This window comes from Squalius cephalus (genome assembly GCF_949319135.1).
Source record: "Squalius cephalus genome assembly, chromosome: 10".
NCBI classification, from domain to species: Eukaryota; Metazoa; Chordata; class Actinopteri; order Cypriniformes; family Leuciscidae; genus Squalius; species Squalius cephalus.
This window is the reverse complement of record NC_137131.1, coordinates 10,193,796-10,213,584: the sequence shown is the minus strand read 5'-3', so window position 1 is coordinate 10,213,584 and position 19,789 is coordinate 10,193,796. Positions and strand designations below refer to the sequence as shown.

The 19,789-nt window shown below is 38.9% G+C and overlaps 1 protein-coding gene across 3 annotated transcripts; it reads left to right on the top strand.

Annotated features, from left to right (window-relative positions):
- The first annotated feature begins 20 nt into the window (after positions 1–20).
- On the top strand, positions 21–19,784 carry eif4enif1 (eukaryotic translation initiation factor 4E nuclear import factor 1). 3 transcript variants are annotated; one of them, XM_079884568.1, is made up of 20 exons: positions 21–103; positions 619–703; positions 1,755–1,882; positions 2,552–2,625; positions 5,464–5,591; positions 6,906–7,180; positions 7,271–7,469; positions 7,573–7,733; positions 8,571–8,709; positions 13,804–13,977; positions 14,153–14,424; positions 14,918–14,989; positions 15,378–15,510; positions 15,655–15,725; positions 16,076–16,206; positions 16,536–16,611; positions 16,800–16,929; positions 17,883–18,221; positions 18,376–18,552; positions 18,882–19,784. In XM_079884568.1, the coding sequence occupies exons 3-20, from the start codon at positions 1,811–1,813 to the stop codon at positions 19,076–19,078; spliced, it is 2,820 nt and encodes a 939-aa protein (XP_079740694.1). In that variant the 5' UTR covers positions 21–103; positions 619–703; positions 1,755–1,810; the 3' UTR covers positions 19,079–19,784. The 3 variants fall into 3 exon arrangements, with proteins under 3 accessions (XP_079740694.1, XP_079740692.1, XP_079740693.1); XM_079884566.1 differs by having other exon boundaries at positions 14,915–14,989; XM_079884567.1 differs by lacking the exon at positions 619–703 and having other exon boundaries at positions 24–103; positions 14,915–14,989.
- The last annotated feature ends 5 nt before the right edge of the window (positions 19,785–19,789 follow it).

Genomic DNA, 19,789 nt, shown 5'->3' with positions numbered 1-19,789 from the left:
CCTTGATTGGGGCCTCTCTCAGAACCAGTCAGAGATCTGAAGAAATTCGCCGCTCTGCGACTGAACAGAGACGAAAGAGAGAGCTCAGAGAAAGTACCCCGAGGTACATTGTTTGTTGGAGTCTGACTAGAAGCTTTAATGAAGTGGTAGAACCCTGTTATCTGTCGGAATTGGTCCTAATATATGTGAGCTTTAGTGTATTGACGCGCATTTTTATGTGCGTCGTGCAGCTTTATGATTGTTAATAAGTTTCCTAGCCTGCTAACCCGACTCACTAGCCTATAAATAAACAAACAATCACGATTTAAAAAAAAAAAAAATTCGCTCGCACGAAGAAACACAAAGTAGAACCAAGCCAACATTTAAATAAAAAAACGGTAAAGGTACAAATAGAGCCGTTTGTCCGTAAGAACTGAAGTAAATCCTCTGCGTCGGCTTGTTGGGTTTAGCCAGTTTGCTAATGAAATGCCCCTATCTGTCAATTAACTGTTAAATCTGGATTGACAAGCGATACCCGAACCTCCTGTCAAGATTGTCGACAGAGAAGCTTTATTTTTAAGCAGGAATATTCATCTGCGTCCTGCCTGAAATCTGGACTGACTGCAGCATCTCTTGTAGTTTGGTATAGGACAGGTAGCCAGAAGCTAACTGAGGTATCCAGGCGGGGAGAGTGGAGGTGTTGTGGCACCGTTTCTAATATCAGGTGAGTTCATCAATATATTGAGAAAGCTGCTTGGGTTTTCACAACAGGCTCGTTCTTCGTGTGAGAGATTGTATCTTAATTTACCTGCGTTAGGCTGATTAGTATTCTGTAGTTGGTGTGCTGTATGCCTCGTCACTTGCTAATACAACAGCTACTCAGATTACAGAGGAGCCAGACATTTACCTGGTCATTTTAATTCCCGACAACATTGAATTTGCCTTAAAATAGATTCAAATCTGATGTTTCCCTAGACTTTAAGAGATGTGTATATAGTCCTTTCTAAGATGCTTGCAGCCTGTTTGTATAATTAGGCTACACTTAATTACTCACTGATTTTGATCTGCATAGCTAGTTTTAATGTATGTTATAGTATTTTGAGGATTAAGGCATCTTTACCAGCCAAGTTAAAGGAGAAGTTCACTTTTAAAATGAAAATTCTGTCATCATATACTCACCCTCATGTTGTTTCAAAGCTGTATGAATTTCTTTCTTATGCTGAACAGAAAGGAAGATATTTAGAAGAATATCAGTAACCAGACAGTTTTTGGGTCCCAATGACTTCCATAGTAGGAAAAAAATATACTATGGAAGTCATTGGGACCCAAAAACTGTCTGGTTACTGATATTCTTCTAAATATCTTCCTTTCTGTTCAGCATAAGAAAGAAATTCATACAGCTTTGAAACAACATGAGGGTGAGTATATGATGACAGAATTTTCATTTTAAAAGTGAACTTCTCCTTTAAGGCTGGTCTGTGCCTGCTTAAATTCAGTGTAAAGACAGTACCACATAAAAGCCACTAAATTATGTCTGTTCTGACCCACTTCAGCCCCTAATATTAAAGTATGTACTATACTTCAGCCCCTAATATTAAAGTATGTAGTATATAGTTGTAATTCAAGTGTAAATACTTTTTTAAACAGTCTATGTAAAGACTCCTACTACATGGCACTTCTGTGCCACCTTTTTAGTATACATTTGGTATCATCCAAATAAAGGTGCATTACCCTGACATGGCAGTTTAATTAATGCTGAAGATTCTCATTCACAGGTGCCCAGAGTGTCTGATATTGGGGTTTCACTTCAGTTTGACCACCCACCTGAGTCATGGAGAAGGATGAAAATGGTGAAGACACGGTGAGGGACTCAGTGGTGACCTCCGCCTATAGATATACCAAGGTAAGAACAATCCTTTAAAGGAGACATCTAATGAGGAACAAATCTGACTATCTTTTGATATTATAGTGTGATATACTTTTGAACACATACTTTTAGAGCTCTAAATGTTCTACCATATAACGAAACTAAGCTTTAAAGTCACAAAGAAACGGAAATAGAGACCGACATTTACTTCCGTATTGTGACGTACAGCTGAGTGATTATCAGAAAAGAGAAAAATGTTGGTCGGGGACTTGCTTTTATGTTGAATGGATTTTGAGATGTGGGCGTTTCACTCAAAAGTGGAGGCAGATGAATGTGAGCTAACTTGCAGGTGCTGTGTTTAAACAGACTAAATGATTGGAGAAGTCTGGCATACATCACCAGAGAAAAGTGTCATTTTCCCTGGAAGTTCCAGTAATCACATTTTGATTAAACTATACAAAGTCAAAAAATAAAAAGGAAACGCAATAGCGGTTCACTACTGTGGTTTAGTACGATTCCATGCATATCAGCAGTGAGCCGTACTGGAGTTCACATGAAGCGTACCTGAGTTTGAAAAGCAGCGTTCATATCATCCAATTGAACCAAACTCTGACAAATGAACCAGATTTCACAAATGAAATGATCACATTTTTTTTAGTTGGGAAATGTTTTGTCATGCTGATAATCAACTGTTTGTTTTTGCAGGAAGAGCTTATGGAAATCAAAGAATTGCCGATTTCCAATGAGAGGCCAGAGTGTCTTTCAGAGAAATATGACAGGTGAACTTTTTATTTATTGTTTGTATGCAACTTCAGTTTGAATAATTATGAATGTGGCACCATATTATCTTGCAAAAGATCATAAGAAAAGGACATCAGGGGGATTTTTGGCTCCTTTTGCATATCCTCCAGTATACCTAAAGGCCCGGGTATACTTCATTTTCTGCGCTCTGTCAGAGCTTTGACAGCTTTCAACTAGCGCTAGGACAATAAATCGATGCATCGCAAATCGATTCTGAGATTTTTCGAATGCATCGCGATTCTCTCTCGAATCAATTCTGAGTTTAGTTTTTAACAGCAGATCGCGCTCTAGGCTAGTTTTTAACCACATGCTCAGATGCTCACGAAGAAGAGCGTTCGTATGTTAGGCTGAGTCTGAGAATGTACTTCCACCTCAGAATGCTTTTATGATGCGAGATTAATGTAAACAGCCCACTGCAAACACCCTCGTAATTCGCTTCAACCTTTTTGAACTTTATGAATGATTATTTTATAGAAGGTTCAAGTGGTGTATAAGGAATTAGAAGCATGCAGAGTACGGCTGTTTCTAAAGCACGGAGTGCCATCTGGTGTTAAAAACTACGATCAGAATCAATTTGAGAGGGAATCGCGATGCAGTCGGAATTTCAGAATTGATCCAGAATCATTTCTCGATTCGCGATGCATCGATTTATTGTCCCAGCCATACTTTCAACGAATACTCAACTGCAGAGGTGTAAAGTCCAGGGGTCAGAAAGAAAAAGTCCTGCCATATGTTTATTCCACTCATGAACTCAGCCAGCTGATTTCACTAATTAGTTCTCCTGTCTGAAAAAAATGTGCTAATTAGCAAATCCAGGTGATTGGAACAAAATACTGAGGAGGACTTTTACTTTCTGAACCTGGACTTTACACCTCTGCTCAACCGTGGATGAAAGAGTTCGACACATGTGCAGAGTTGTCGTTTATAGGAGTCCGAAATCACATACTGTCTTGAGTAGGTACTTATTTTGAACCAGTAATTACTTCACAACCGCTAAAAATATGTTCTATGTAGTATGAATGTAATCTGGATGTACTACATCTGTCATGTTGTCATGTGACCTACCAGCGTCAGTTACATCACTTCACTGTCATTCACAAATCCTCTCCCGTGGACTCATTGGATAGTAAAGTGTCCATCGTATGCACTTCAAAATCTCGCCGGAAATAGTAGGTCATTCGGGTACTTTTTGACTACTGAGAACTGTTAATTCGGACATACTATTGTTACATACTGTTTTTCGCCTACTATATAGTAAGGAAGTATGAGATTTTTGGATGCAGCCATTCACTAGGAAGGTTAGAAAAGTAGCGGATCTGCCATAGCATGCAAAGTTTAGAACAAGAACCAAAGCAAAAATGAAGAATCTGCTCCTTTGTTTACTGTTCTTGGAACAGCATGGTTTTTGTATCGCTCTTTCCACACTCTTCATCTACTGCATAATGCATCACAACTGCATGCCATCTAGTGGACTCCTGTATCAACATTCACCTTGAGGGTTTAAACATTAAGCTTTTCATTGTCAAGTTTTAGGCATCGACAACTAGTATTGTCGTGTCCTACTTTTGTCAGTAGTTCTTTAGCACTTTACAAACTGTAGCTGCCTTCCAGTATTAATTTGAATACTCTTAAGCCGGGTTCACACTGTATGATTTATAATAGTCCTTCACAACTGGTGCTTGTCAGATAGGGATGTGTGTAATGACTAATTTTATAATAATTTAAACTGAAATATTTGCAACAGACTAGTCCCCCCCCCCCCCACTGAATACCACTAAAAATAGATAAAATACATGCGATGTGTTTGCCTTGCATTATCATATGTATATTAAACTTAAGCGTTCACTTAAGCAACGTTAGCAGTATAGACCTATTTATTCAAAACAACTGAATCAATAGGCAATACAGCACCAATAAGTTCAAACCTAATAACCTTATAAACAGATTTCCTCAAATAAGTTAGACAACATAAGTCAGCATGTTAAGGTTTGTTACCACGGCAACCACTTGCATGTCCAGGTTTGAACGCGCTGCTTGTGTATGAAATGTCTGTACACATGGTGGGTGATAATCACAAAAAAGCTTGACCTGTACTGACAACTATACATTAAGCGTATTCCCATTGTTAGGACGTTGATATAGCAACTGTTCAAGTAAGTTTCATTCCATGTTGTTTCTTCTTAAATCCGAAATAAAATTTCATATTGTATTGTCCCTCATAACCTGTAATATAACAAGCCTTAAGTAAGCGTAATTGTTATATGCTAGTTTGACATGACCTTGCTCATCTTACGAGTGGATATTTCTCTGAACCCGCGGGGAGTGTCACAGAGAAAACGAATGCATGCAAAATCAATCTTTTTCAAAATAATATATTAATTTTAAAATGTAACATTAACATGATGGTTATTTAAACGTAGCCTTTGTAAAAATATAGAGCAAAACAATTTAATGTGATAAATAAATAAATAAATGACTAGTATTTCCAAGTCTAATAGCAGCAGCAGTATCTTTAAGCGATAAATCAAATAGTGTCGCACATCCCTATTGTTAGACTATACAAATATGATCCCCGCTGTAAGCAATGTCACACTATGGCATGTCCGTTGTCAATGTCAAAAAAATGAAGATGTGTTTGGAGCAAGTGGTGGTTTGTCTCACTAGTTGCGTCATCCGCTTGTGCACTTCTATTGCTTTTTGATTTGATGGTTGTCGTAAGAGAAGTCACACTGCCTGAACTGACTAATGCTGTTTTAAATGAGCTTATATTTAAAATCTAAGCCTTGTATGTGCTAACTGTACTGTCTCCTTTCCAGTGATGGGGTCTGGGACCCTGAAAAGTGGCATGCCTCGCTATATCCCTCTTCAGAAAACAGCTGTCCAGCAGAAGGATACAAGAAAGAATATGCAGAGGATAGAGTTCCACTGAAACGCAGAATTGCAGGTAATTGGACAAGAACTTGGTCTTTTTAAAAATATGATGATTATTATTAGGGATGTCCCGATCAGGTTTTTTTGCCTCCGAGTCCGAGTCATTTGATTTTGAGTATCTGCCGATACCGAGTCCCGATCCGATACTTAATACATAAAAAAAGAATAAAGAAGAGCGAAAAAACAGATCCAGGATGTTCCTTATTTTTTATTTAATTCACCTTATTTTAACATTCAACAACTCTGTTAACAAACAGAGCACTTCTGTGAGGTAGCTTGAACAATCAAGTAATACATAAATTCTTCACTTTTGGACTTTAGTGCAACAGTAAATATAAAAAAGTCTAATATATAAACAAATAGCACCTCAACTTAAAATACCAGGCAGGCATGTAAACAAATAAAAAATAAAAGTGCTACAGTGTTTGCAAAGCCAGTAATGTGCTTTTAGGAACTACACTCCTAACTCTTACGCCGGTTTCACACTGCACTGTTAGCAGAGCGTGCAGCGCGTATTTTTTTTCGCCGCCCATGTTAACAGATTAAACCAGGCTTTGGAGCATTCACACCGCGCGCAGAGGCGGCGCGGCAGTGCGTAGTAGAGCAGAGCAGCAGTGCCGCGATCGTTTCGGCGCCGAGTCTATTTTTGCTGCGCCGCTTTTGCTGAATTAAAGTGACAATACATTGATCATGGCCAAAATACACCGCAGTTTTATCCAAAAAGTGCATTGATGATATCTATTGTGTTTTAAACAGTCAATCAAATGACCAACAGCAATTTAAAAAGAAAACAAATGTCCAAAAACAAACTTGTTGCCATAACAATAAAATCAAAGATGAAACAAAAGTTCTATAAATGAAATTATTAATAAAATAAGCTTGACAAGTCTTTTCTCTTAAATGTATTTGAAAACGAAAAAAAGCAATGCCAACTTATCCATTATGGAGTAGCCTACTCTGTCTGTAGGCTACACAACCCGCGGTTCAGCCGCGCGTGACAAACGCTGCCAGTGTGAAAGCAAAACGCACGTGTCCTGCTCCTGCTCACCATACGCACTGCTCCTGCGCTGCTTACTAACGCGTGGAGTGTGAAACCGGCGTAACTCTGTGCCACCGCATAAATATTGATGTGTTAAAAAATAATGAGAATATATATATCCGAGTCCTGATCGGGAGGTAACGTCCGATTCCGATCGAGTCTGAAAACACGTGATCGGGCCCGATTTCCGATCATGTGATCGGATCGGGACATCCCTAATTATTATATAGTTATTTGACTATCTAAACCTTGTTTTTTCCACACCTGAATTAACTTTGCCTTCCCCAGATCCTCGGGAACGTGTAAAAGATGATGATCTGGAAGTGGTTCTTAGTCCTCAGCGTCGTAGTTTTGGCGGTGGTTGTCAAGTGGCACCCACTGCCCTCCCTCGCCGCCCCATCAGCCCTCTGGAGAACAAAGAGAATGAGTCACTCCGTTTGGGGGGAGCACGTCGCATAGGGAGCGGCCGCATCATGGCCTCACGCGTATTTGAGAGGGACACACGAGTTGACAAGGAGAGGGAGCGAGACAGAGAGCGTGACTATAAGGACAAGAGATTTAGGGTATTGTGCTATGGGTTAGATGCAAAAGAAATGATTGCTGTTATTGCAGTGTTCAAAGAATAAAGCTTTTTTTCCTGTGTTCCACTACAGAGAGACTTTGGAGACAAAAGAGTGTTCAGTGAGAGAAGAAGAAATGACTCGTATGCAGAAGAGGAGCCAGAGTGGTTCTCTGGTGGACCCACTAGTCAGTCTGAGACCATTGAGCTCATTGGCTTTGATGACAAAATTTTGGAGGATGACAAACGGAGGTCCAAACGTTCCAGGAAGAAGCCAGAGTCTTTTAAAGGAGGCATGTGCAGTAAAATGTTATGGCAAATGTTTAAGAAATGCTTCTGTGCATCTATCAGCGTGCTAATTATTATTATTATTTTTTTAATCTTCCACGCCTACAGTTGAATGTAATGGCGGTCTCTCTGAGGACCCTGAAGTAGTTCAAGAGTCTGGAGCTGATCAAGAGGTTCCACATGCCGAGGTTCTTCCTGAGCAAACCCCTGGAGAATTTGATTTCAATGAGTTCTTCAATCTTGAAAAGACCATGCCTGGCCTGGCTTCGGTAAGATATGGGGAGCACTGCATGCTTCTAAGGGTGATGGACACAAAATAGCTGGCTTGTCTTAAAGGGAGAAATAATAGACAACAAATCACGCAAGGTTTTTTGGGGCTTTGAGAAATGTGTGGTCCATCAGATGATGTGTTTATTAGGTCTTTTCTGGGCACTTTTTACTAGTCTATACTATACTCTATACTTAATCTAAGCTTTTTACTCTGCTCCTTACTGTGCTCTTTTACATTTTATATCTCTTTAGTAGTAATTTTCTGGCCAGAGTTGTATTGTAGCACTTCTGATTTCTCCTAATGTGATTGTATGTAATGTATCGTTTGTAAATCTCTCCTCGCTTGTCAGTAACTTTGTATAAAAGCACCTACTACATAAATTAATGTAGCGTTAGGTGTTTTTTTGCTGATTTGCAGAATGGTTCAGCAGGACTGTTTAAGGTTCATATGTTACGCCTGACGACTTTGGTGTTAGAAATGTGAAATTGTCTTTTTGCGGTTGTGTGGCGTCAAGCTATTTGTTGGTTTTATGTTGGTTATACAGAAAGCTCAATGAAATGCAAATTTATGCCCATCAGACTTGTAAGGATTATATTGATACTCTTGAGTGGGAGGTGTGGGATTGGCTGCACATCTCGGTTGTGCCAATTAATTTAGGAATTTTTGGGAGGGGGATCCTGTAAATGAAACTGCTCCACAATGCCCATTTTCCACCCCCTTTGCGCTAAGCAGTCTGCAGACACTCTTCACGTAAGTGTCATTTAGTCCCCATGGCTGTTTCTTGCTTCTGTTTTAGAATACAGTACAAACAAGTACTCCTCTTTCTTTCCTACAGATGATTGAAGATGTTCTTGCTGAGGGTCCGGTCATGGCCAGTCGTTTCAGCCGCTGGTTCTCCAGTAACAGGAGTCCCTCTGGCAGCCGCTCCAGCAGTCTACGCTCCACACCGCACGAGGAGTTGGAGAGACTAGCAGGTAACTCTTTCCTAATCCATTCTCTTCACCTGGTGTAAGGTTGCTCACCAATAAACAATAACCATTGTATTCATTTATTACTCTGGTACTTTGGTACCAAAGTAGTGCAAAGTACCAGGTTGATCTGGTACCTGTTGATAGGCGACTGCTTTACGGGTGACTCCCATTTGTATTTGTGAGCATTTTGTGAAGAGCGTCAAATGTTAAAGGGGTGATGAACTGAGAAATCAAAGTTTCCTTGAGCTTTTGACATATAAGAGATCATCATACTATAATAATATCCTGTAAGTTTCAGAACTGAAAACTACCTTGTTAGTCCAATAAAAGCTTTTATAGACATCAGGCTCAGCAAATGACTCGTTTTTCAAAGTGGGGAACTATGACGTCAAAGAGGATAAAACACTGCCTCCACAAAAGATCAACGCCTACTTCAACACGGCCTGTTTAGCCCCGCCCACCGATTCGCCCAAACATGCTAAATAACATAGGACGACATGATAATTGCTAAACCGGATCGAGCTACTTACAAGCAATAAACATGCTGTTTACTAAATATTGTGCGTGCCTGTTTGTGGAAGAAGACAGTCTGCATAAGCTTCCTTCGGATTCCAGCATGGTCAAACTTTATTAAATCAGTCAATCACAATTTCCCGACACGGATCTGCCAGCAACATGTAAGTAACCATGTGTACTCTAATGCCTGATCTGCGATCAGTGATTTCGGTGTAATTATTCAAGTTCAGATATTTCTCTTAAAATCGTTCAATTCTGTTTATGCATCAGTGACTAAACGATCAACTTCACATAATTTCTCGTAGTTAAATAATCTTTTTTTAATCTGTTATTAAATTATATAGCCTACAGAAAGCGATCAAAGAACGATCCCTATTCAATCGCCCAAGCTGTCAATCAAACAGCACAGCGCGAGCCGTGAGAGCTTATCTGGACACTTACCAAACTCGTGATGACATAATGACACTGTTACACTACACAACGAAGCTCTTACTGTGTACTCCCATCGTGTTTGCATTGTGATTTGGTGTAAGCATTTGTGAGAGTGCAAAAATTGCGTTGCAATGATAAGATCTTTATTCACGCGATCAACAGACTGTCTGTCATCTGCTCAGTGCTCATCATGCTGCAACCTTTCATGTGATGGAAATAGATTTAAATATAATGCTTTAAACGATACTTTTCACGATTTGTTAATCTCGATAGCTGTAATAGTAAAAATTTATAAATTATGACAATTTTTGATGTAAAAATCATACTAACATTATAAGGGCACCCCAGGCAACATTATAAAATAATAAAACAATCCAGTTCATGACCCCTTTAATGTTTTTGCAGTGTTAAAGGAGAAGTTCACTTTTAAAATGAAAATTCTGTCATATACTCACCCTCATGTTGTTTCAAACCTGTATGAATTTTTCATCTGCTGAGCAGAAAAGAAGATATTTAGAAGATTATCAGTAACCAGACAGTTTTTGGGTCCCATTGACTTCCATAGTAGGAAAAAAATATACTATGGAAGTCATTGGGACCCAAAAACTGTCTGGTTACTGATAATCTTCTAAATATCTTCCTTTCTGTTCAGCAGAAGAAAGAAATTCATACAGGTTTGAAACAACATGAGGGTGAGTATATGATGACAGAATTTTCATTTTAAAAGTGAACTTCTCCTTTAAGGCGGGCATACACTGTATGAGTTCGGACACTCGGGAGGTCGTGTGCAATTGCACACATTGCGAGTCAGTAAACCCGATAATCGTGGCAAACCAGCGGCAGTCACATGAGCTTTCACATTAACCACTGAGACTGGAGCTCTAAATGTTGCTGCTATAGCTTCAGATAAAGTGAAAATGTAGGGTTGCAGCCACTGGGCTATAATAATATTCATAGATCTTGGCTATGTGATGTGGTTGTTTGATTTGGCAATAGGGGACAGCCTATACACTAAAAAATTTGGGGAGACTATTCAATTTTGACTAAACTCATTTGAAAATTGTCGGGAGGTACTCGTAACGTACTCTGCTCATAATTCCTCTCACAATGCGAGTCACGGCCATACGTGCATCAACGATTTCCACACGATTTCTCCTGAGAGAAAGTGTTCACTGTAAATTCATATAGATCTTTATTAAAGCGGTTTTGTTTGGTTAAAGGTGACATTATGCCCCTTTTCACAAGATGTATTATAAATCTATGGTGTTCCCAGAATGTGTCTGAAATTTCAGCTCAAAATACCCTCCAGATCATTTATTATAGCTTGTCAAAGTTGCCCCTTTTTGGGTGTGACAAATTGCGCAGTTTTCGTGTGAATCCCTTTTAGGGATGTCACGATACCAAAAGTCGATGGACGATATCGGTAGTCGGTACCGATACCATTAAAATTTTACGATTCTCGGTACCAATTTCGGTACCACAGCAAAATCTGTTGGAACTATTTTTCTATTTTATTTAACTATTTGAAAAAAATATTACATTTAATTCAATGACTTTATTTCTGACGGTAATCATAAGTAAATGCATATAAGCATTAAAGGCCACATGCTGTTTAAACGTAAATATTGCTTATAAAAAAAATCCCATGGAGACGTAGCTAAATCTACTGTACAGTAGCCTAATATAATTATTTCTGTCAATTTCTTCAAGTTAAACCAAACTTTTATTTTGACGGGTTGCCGTGAAGACCTTTGAGTTTCTGTGTGTGTATGATTGATATGATGAAAGTTTTTCCTCAAATTAAATGGTAAAATGCTCATGAAGTGACTCTCAGAGTGGCTCTGGATTAATATTTAAATAGTCTTTTTGCAGTTTAATATACACAGACACTATATATATATATATATATATATATATATATATATATATATATATATATATATATATATATATATATATATAAATATAATTAATATAATATATAAAAAAATACACACACAGACACACACACACAGTGCTCCAAGTAAAAAAGTTAGTCTGGAGCCCTGTGCTTAGATAAAAACACCGAAGCGACTTAAAGCAGCTGCCTATTAGTGGGTACCGAATATTACCCGGTACTACAGAAATGCTGGTATAGTCACATTTTCATTACCGACTTGGTACCGAAGTACCGGTACTTTGACAACACTAGTCCCTTTAAATGTAAATGAGCTGCTGCTCCCCTCCTCCGTTCAGAACAGGGCCGATCCTTTACACGAGCTTCGGATGCTCCAGCGATTTAAAAAAAAACGTAGTCAAAACTTACATAATATTAGTCAAATCTCTGAAATAACACGTAGCGGAGTGCAGCCTTACAGAGAGACTCAGGAAGAGGTAGCAGCTTTTAGACGGCCCCTGGACGTTTCTGAATGGTTAGTTGATGCATGGATGTAGTTGAGTTACATTGATTAATCTTATCGACTTGCATGTACTGCCATATTTAACTTTTACACAAGTTGACAGTTCCCTGAGGTCTTTATAAGACAGCTGTGGGTCAAATAGTGTTCTGTGCAGCCAACAACAGAACAGTTTGCATGCTTTGCTCAAACTTTTGCCATTACGTTAGAACTGGTTACACTGTCGTCTAAACAAATGGTGGCGCCATGGGTGGAAACGTGCAGATTAAGGGGTGGTAATATTATTATTATAAAATCCCCTTACTACGTCAGAAGGGGAGCGAAATCGGATTGACTTTATTTTTTATATGCTTGCAGAGAAAGGCTTACCGAAACAAAGTTACTGGGTTGCTACTTTTCACATTTTCAGGGTTGGTAGATGCACCGAGGACCCTATTATAGCACTTCAGTCTGATTTTCATATGTCCCCTTTAACTTTAATGACAAAGACAGTAGCAGATACTTATAGGCTGCTGTCACTAAGACCTAATGAATGGATCCAATATAATAACACATCCTATTTCTTTCTCAACTGTTTACGTTCACTTAAGACATAACCGACTGTTTACGAGAATACTTGCTGAAACGGGGCTTTTAACAATTTTGTGTGTATGAGTCCGTTCAAGCGCAAGCAAACACAAAATTGATGAAACCTCTGTGCGCACGCTTGGTGTGTGCAGCTGTACGCTCAGATAACGGTGCGTGATCGTTCTCTTTTGCTTTTTGCACTTGAATGGTTTAAAATTGCTTGAGTGCGTAAAACGTGCAAATGATAAACTTTCACTCAATAATGGTTAAACTGAGCAATTAATTCGCCAATTACATGCGTGGCAAACCGTGGGGCCTGATCCGTAAGGAACCCGGCTCAACTGCGATCCGTCGCACCCCTTCTAAATGCACACTGCAAAGCTGTTTAAATGCGAGATTGAATCCAAAATTGTGTTGATTGACAGTGATAACCATAGCAACAGATGGGACAAAAAGTCTGTCAAAATAGATCTGTGCATTGTGTGAATGCAGATTAATTGACCTGCCACTTGTTCTATTATGTGTAATGTTTCTTTGTTAATTTTATTATTAACAAATTTCACTTGTTTAATGGTAACTGTTTAAAGCAACGTTTACTTAAAAAATATATATTTAAAAGCTACATGTATAAAATATCTGCAGGTTGCCTTCAAGTATTTTAATTTATTTACTTATAGTATTAATAATTGTTTTTTTTTTTTGCTTTTTTTTTCAAAGATAAACAAAACATTGTAAGTGGTTACAATAATTTTTGCTATGTTATTGAAATTGGTACAGAGAACCAGTTGACAAATGTGTAATAAAGGTCTTGTGTTAAACTAATTTTATAGTTGTGTCATGGCCATAGACTTTGTCCTTTAAAGACTTTCATTCCCGCCGTAATGAAATTGAAAATTTCGGGGAACCCAAAATAATAATAATAATAATAATGATTGTGATTATGATTATTATATATTCATTTTTTTGTGGAAGGTGATTCATTTTGTTCAAGATTTTTTTTAATAGAAAGTGCAAAAGTTTTGATCCATTTAATGCATCCTTGTTGAATAAATGTATTAAATTGTTAAAAAAAAAATCTTTGAACGGTAGTTTAAATGCTAACTCTAATGAATAAATATATATAATATAAAATGTTAAACATTTGTCTACTGGGATATTTTGTTATAACAATTGTTTTGTGTGTCAGGTCTCGATCCACATACTGGATCTCTGAATCAGGGTACTTTGTACTTCACCCCCATTTCTTCAGTGGAACGCAAGGAGAAGGTGGACATACTGGAACTGCTGCATAAAGCCAATGTTGACCTGAAACCTTTACTGTCCAGTCTGAATGTCAACAAGGCTCACCTAAAGGAGAGCAGTGAGTAGCATCCTGCATAGTTTACTATTTTTGCTAGAATATTGTATAAAGTGTTTAACACAGTAGTTTAATACACCGTGTCTGTGGCCTGCTGCCCATTAACGCAGAATGTCAAATTTCCCCTCATAATAAACAAACAAATGATTCTTAATACATCTGTCTGCCCTTTTTATAGCAAACTCAGGGGTGGTGTTGTCTCTGGAGGAGGTGGAGGTGGGTCTGAAGGGTCTGAAGGTGCAGACTGAACCGGCTTCATTACCTCAAAGGCAGTCCAGCAGAGGTGGGGGTACTCCCTTCATGGCGGAGCACCTGGAAGAGGCTTTCACGGGAGGGACCGGGGCTGCATCACGACCGCGAGACCCTGACATGTCTGCATTTAATAAGTTAGTGAGCACCATGAAGGCAAGTGGAACCCTGCCCACTCACCCCAAAGCCAGCGGGAGCTATGTAAGTATGCAGCCGTCGTTTGCAAAGTTTTGTAAGTGCTTGCTGCATGCGAGACTGAAACGCATGCATTGGTCGCACAGCTTGTTACAAAAGTATTATCTGCCTTTAATGGGTTTTGCATGCAACTCATGCCAGTGCTTTTTACTTGCTAGTTGGTCTGGGGTAGTAAATGAAGTCTTTGTTTATACTAGTGATGGGCATAAATTTGTGTTTGGCAGTTGTAGCTGACTAGGCAGTGAACTTTTGCATGCATGACTTGGCGTATCCCGCTCTGACCGTGAACTTTTTTTGGGGGGGGAGTAGTTACATGCTGTTTTTAACACTTTGTGCTCAAGCCGTCCCTGGTATGATGTAGACGCCATCAGTTTGTGTAAGGCTAGCTAACAAAACATGGACCAAATGGCATGCATGCTATTTGATCCATTTTTGTCTGTTTCAGACTGCAACTGTTAACTTACTGTTATCACTTGTTCCCTGCTTTTGTTTTTAGCAGTCAGTGGATCCTGCTCTTGTGTCCTTATCAGAGGCACAGGTACCTGCCTCTCAGCAGAAAAACATCTTTCAGGTGATTTAAAGTCCCTTACCCTTTTCATTGTTGAAGACATTGTTTAATAGAAATAATTTATACTTGTCATGACATCAGTAAGCCCAGTGACCTGATATGACTATCTGTAAACTACTGTAACAAATTAAGTAAACTATTGTCAGTAATGCATAACCAGAACTTCATGCACACAAAGGGGCCAGTCAGTTTGATCTATTTGATTGACATAATTTTGCTTCAACACTGCAGGATTGAAGCAATGTCAGCTTTCACTAACAGTGGAGCTGAAGCAGGTTACTTCGCTTATGCAATAAGAGTAATATATAAATGTTATTAAAACACTGTCTTAGTAAAGTACACACAAAGAGTGTTGACAAATAATGCAAGATATTGTGCTTTTGTGCTTTAGGAATTGTTGGTTGCTCCTCATGGGCCTGTTCCCGCTTCTGTGTCTGGCCTCATACACCATCGCGCTTCTCCCCCACTCTTCCCACAGAGAGCCCCTATGCAGGACTTTTTCCCAGGCATGCCACCACCGACAGGTGAGATGAGTTAAATGTTATTGAATTTAATCCAACAAAGGGATGTTGAATGTGAAACATGGCATAACATTTAAACAAATTACATGCATGCCTCCCCTCACCTTTTTTTTTTTTTTTTAAATGTTTTTTGTTGTTGAATCTCAGGATTTCCTGCTGGTCCACAAACTATGTTAGATCAAATTCCAGACTTGCATCGGGCCAGGAATACACCACAGGTAAAATTCAAATACTTTGGGGATATATTTAAAATGTTTGTTTGCTTTTAATAATCAATGCATGTTAAAATTCAAGAAGTCTTAAGTATGTTTTTATTTATTATTTTTAAATAAATCTAGTAGTTAATATTCATTACACAAACATTCATATCTGAATATTAAAATTCATAAATCACACTTCATGACATTGTTAAATGTATATTTAATGATTTTCTGAAGCTATATTTTGGGGTTTCCTGTAATGATTACTCTGAGAGTAAAGGCTGTTAACATGGGATGACCATAACATGTAATATAGTATGGCCTTGGTTTTGCATGATTTGTTAATCAGATGAATTCCTTATTTTTAGATGAGAGCTTTGCCAATGGGAGTGGACCAGGCCAATCTGGAAGCTTTGTTTCAGCAGGATCTGGCAATTCTTAATCGCTCACAGTACCAACAAGCCTACAACAAACAGGCTCAAGATAAGTTTCGTAACAGGTAATTTCGATTATCCGAGACCATAGCAGGTCACAGGCTGGTTGCACCAAAGCAAGCCCTTCTAATGCTGTCAAACTCTTGAATTACTGAGATGTCTTTTAGTACTTTGTTTTTATCTTGTATCAGACGTTCCTGATTTTGTAGTTTTAAGAGCTGTAAATAAATTTAAAAAAAGATACCATACCCAGATATGAATCCTGCTTTTATGCATTTATTAACACAAATGACTGTGTAACTACTCCATCCAAATGAATAGCATAATGAATGGAAGTGGCTGATAATGGTGTGTACAGTGTGTTTTATCTGAATCTGTATCTTCTGTTTTGTAGACAAACCAGGATGAACCGTTCACCTGGGCCTCACCTTCCTGGCCGGACCTCACCTGGCAATACAGTTACTAGTGTGGTCAGTCAAATCAATGGCATTTAATTTAACTGTCATGGAGGCATTTGATCATACATCTGATGTATTTATCAACTTATAGCTTTATAGAGCCACTTAATGTCATGAAGTACTTTAAATTTCCCTCTTTTGACCATATGACCGATGAGAAAACTGAATAGTCATTTTTATTTTTTTCCCCTCTGCTGCAGTTGTCTCCATCCTTCACTCCCACGTCCGTGATCAAAAAAATGTACGAGTCAAAAGAGAAAAGTCGAGATGATCCTGGGAGTAGACCAGGAAGCAAGGAGGAGACCGTGAACTCCCATAACTCTCAGGAGGGTATGAAATGATGTACATACACCAAGAGACCAGAGAAGGGTGGAAAAGAAAATAGGGCTGCATGGTATTGGGGAAAAAACGGACTTTGCAATATTTTGTTTTTCTCTGATTATATAGATTGTGATATGAAAATGTTTCACCAGACGAAGGCCTCTAATTGGAAAAAAGTAATAATTCTCTAATAGAAAATCAACAAATTACAAGCATAGATAAAGACAATAGAACAAAGATGCAAATTAAATAATGCTTTAGCCCATGTTTTTCAGTTAAGTCTAACAATATCCAGGGACAGAAATTGAATCAAATGTAAAATGACACTGCATAGTCTTCACTGTATAAATTATAATTAGTCTATTAAAGCTACAAAAGTGATTTTTCTCTGTTTATTGTTGTTTGATTAACATTTAATGACTCAGACAGCAGTGGGTATATTAGGCTGCTGTCACTTTAAGACCGAATGCATGGATCCAATATAACAATACACAACCATATCTTTTTCTCGATTGTTTGCGTTCACGTAAGCCCATAAGCGACTGTTTACGAGGATACTCGCCAAGGTGGGCATCTTGACAATTTTGCATGCATGTTTCCATTCAAGCACAAATACACAAAGAGAACAGAATTTTGTGTTTTCGGCTCGCAAAAAACTGAGTTCTGAATTGAGTTACTTCGCGTCTTTGTGGGCTCAAATGGTTTAAAATCATTTCAGTGTTTTAACTGACAGGACCTAAAACATGTGCAAATCATAAACAATGGTTAATCTGAGAATTTCAAACTGTGGTGCAGATCAATTACGATCCCTATACTTGACATTGCGCATGCTGCGATGTGATTGTGGCAACGCACGCATCCACATCAATGCTAAAACGATATATCATGCACCCCTAGAAAAAAAGGTAGCTGTCTCATTTTTATATTTTTAATTCCCTAAAACTATCTCCTTTCATTTATAGATGGGCCTCCATCCCCCAGTTCCTTTCTGGAAGATGTGGACACCAGTGGTCCTCAGACCGGTGGGGTAAAGGCATGCTCCACCCCCAATCCTGCTCAGAATCGTCATAGTAAAGACCCAGACCGACCCAGGCCTCCTTCGACAACTGGCCGCCACACTCCTACTATGTTATCCCCAGGGCCCTCTTCTCCCTTCTCCAGACCCCAGATGTATCCAGTCCCTCTGCTTCCCCACGTCCCATTGGTCAGACCTCCACCCCAGCTTCATCCCGGTGTGATGCAGAGGATGCTGGCTCAGGGTATCCAGCCTCAACAGCTCGGACCCACATTATTACAAGCAGGTTGGTTCGTGTGACTTCAGTAGATTTCTAAAAGGCCTAGAAAATCAATTATCTTTGCTGGACATGAGGAATTACACTTGTTTTTCTTTGTTCATACCTTTCTTTGTTGTTAAACAGTAGGTAGTGAGCTTTTGTTCTTTCTCTGCATGAACAGGCATGTTCCCTCAGGCTGTAGACCTGTCTCAGCTTCAGGGTCTGCCCCCAGCCCTCTTAGGGCAGCCTCTGTATCCCCTTGGTCCTGCAGGACATCCGCTTATGGCCCCTAGAGCCGCAGGAACACACGTGCAGTTAGCAGTCATGCAGCAACAGCTTCAACAACAGCAGAGACCCAGTAAGTATAGCACCAGTGTTTTAGAATGACTGTTAGAATGATAAACACTACCGTTCAGATGTTTGAGATTTGGTTTGGAGATTTGTTTTTAAATGTCTCTTATGCTCACTCACCAATGCTGCATTTAATTAATCAAAATAGAGTAAAACGTTTTAAGTTTTTGAAATATTACTAGAATTTAAAGATCGATTACATAAATCTAGATATAAGGTTGGATGAAAATGTGACTTAATACAATCTAATTGTAACAAAATGAGATTTACACAATTGCTGAAACCATTTCAGCATGATATCAGCCAGAAGCAAATTGTTTTTTATTTTCTTCACAGATCTGCATGTGGCTCCATCAGGAGGCTTCCCGTCACAGAGTCACGGTCCCCATCGGACAAACCATTCCCAGCGAAGAGGTGGTAGCCCTCCTCTGGGCCTGGCCAAGTGGTTTGGTTCTGATGTGCTCCAACAGCCCCTCCCTTCCATGCCTTCTACTAAAGTAATCAGTGTTGACGAGCTCGAGTTTCACCAGTGATGACATCCTGTGACAAGTCAGCAAGAGCGAAGCAAGACATCCCTTCCCCACTACCCTCTAGATGGAGAGATATAAACTTTCATTTCTACCATTATGTACATATGTCAGAGCCCTGTCTATTTTTCTGTGCTCTGTCTGAAGCCCTTGCAGTTACTGAATTTATTTTTATTTTTTTTGAAAAGGCCTAAAGTTGAGAGCAAAAAAGGGAAAAGACATGTTTTTTTTTTTCCTTCCGCTTTTGTCATAAAGTAGTTTCTCATAGTTTGTTTTGAATTCAGTTTTTGCAGTTAAGTAAATAATGTATAGGCCTGGATTGTACAGATTATGGGAATTGATTTTCTTTTTCCACCTTGTACATAGATTTTTTGTTTTTTTCGTTTCCTGTTTCTGACTTTGTGGGGATGGTTGTCCTGCTGTTGAGGAACCAAAAAGTTGCTTTTTCTTTGTCCAGTCACAATGTCTGCACAATGATTCCCCTCGAAGGTTGATTTGGTGGGAAATGGTGGCACTGATGATGGCTGCTTTATTGGAAAGAGGTCCACGTCTGTAGCGATTTAATGCATCCCTGATTCAGAGAGGCATGCCCTTAAAACTTTTGCTGGAATATTTAAGACAGAATGTTCTGCAAGTGGGGACACTTCCACCCCAAGAAGTGAATGCTAGTTGTGCCTTTGTTTCCTTTTTCTTTCTTTTTTTTTTTTTTTTTTTTAA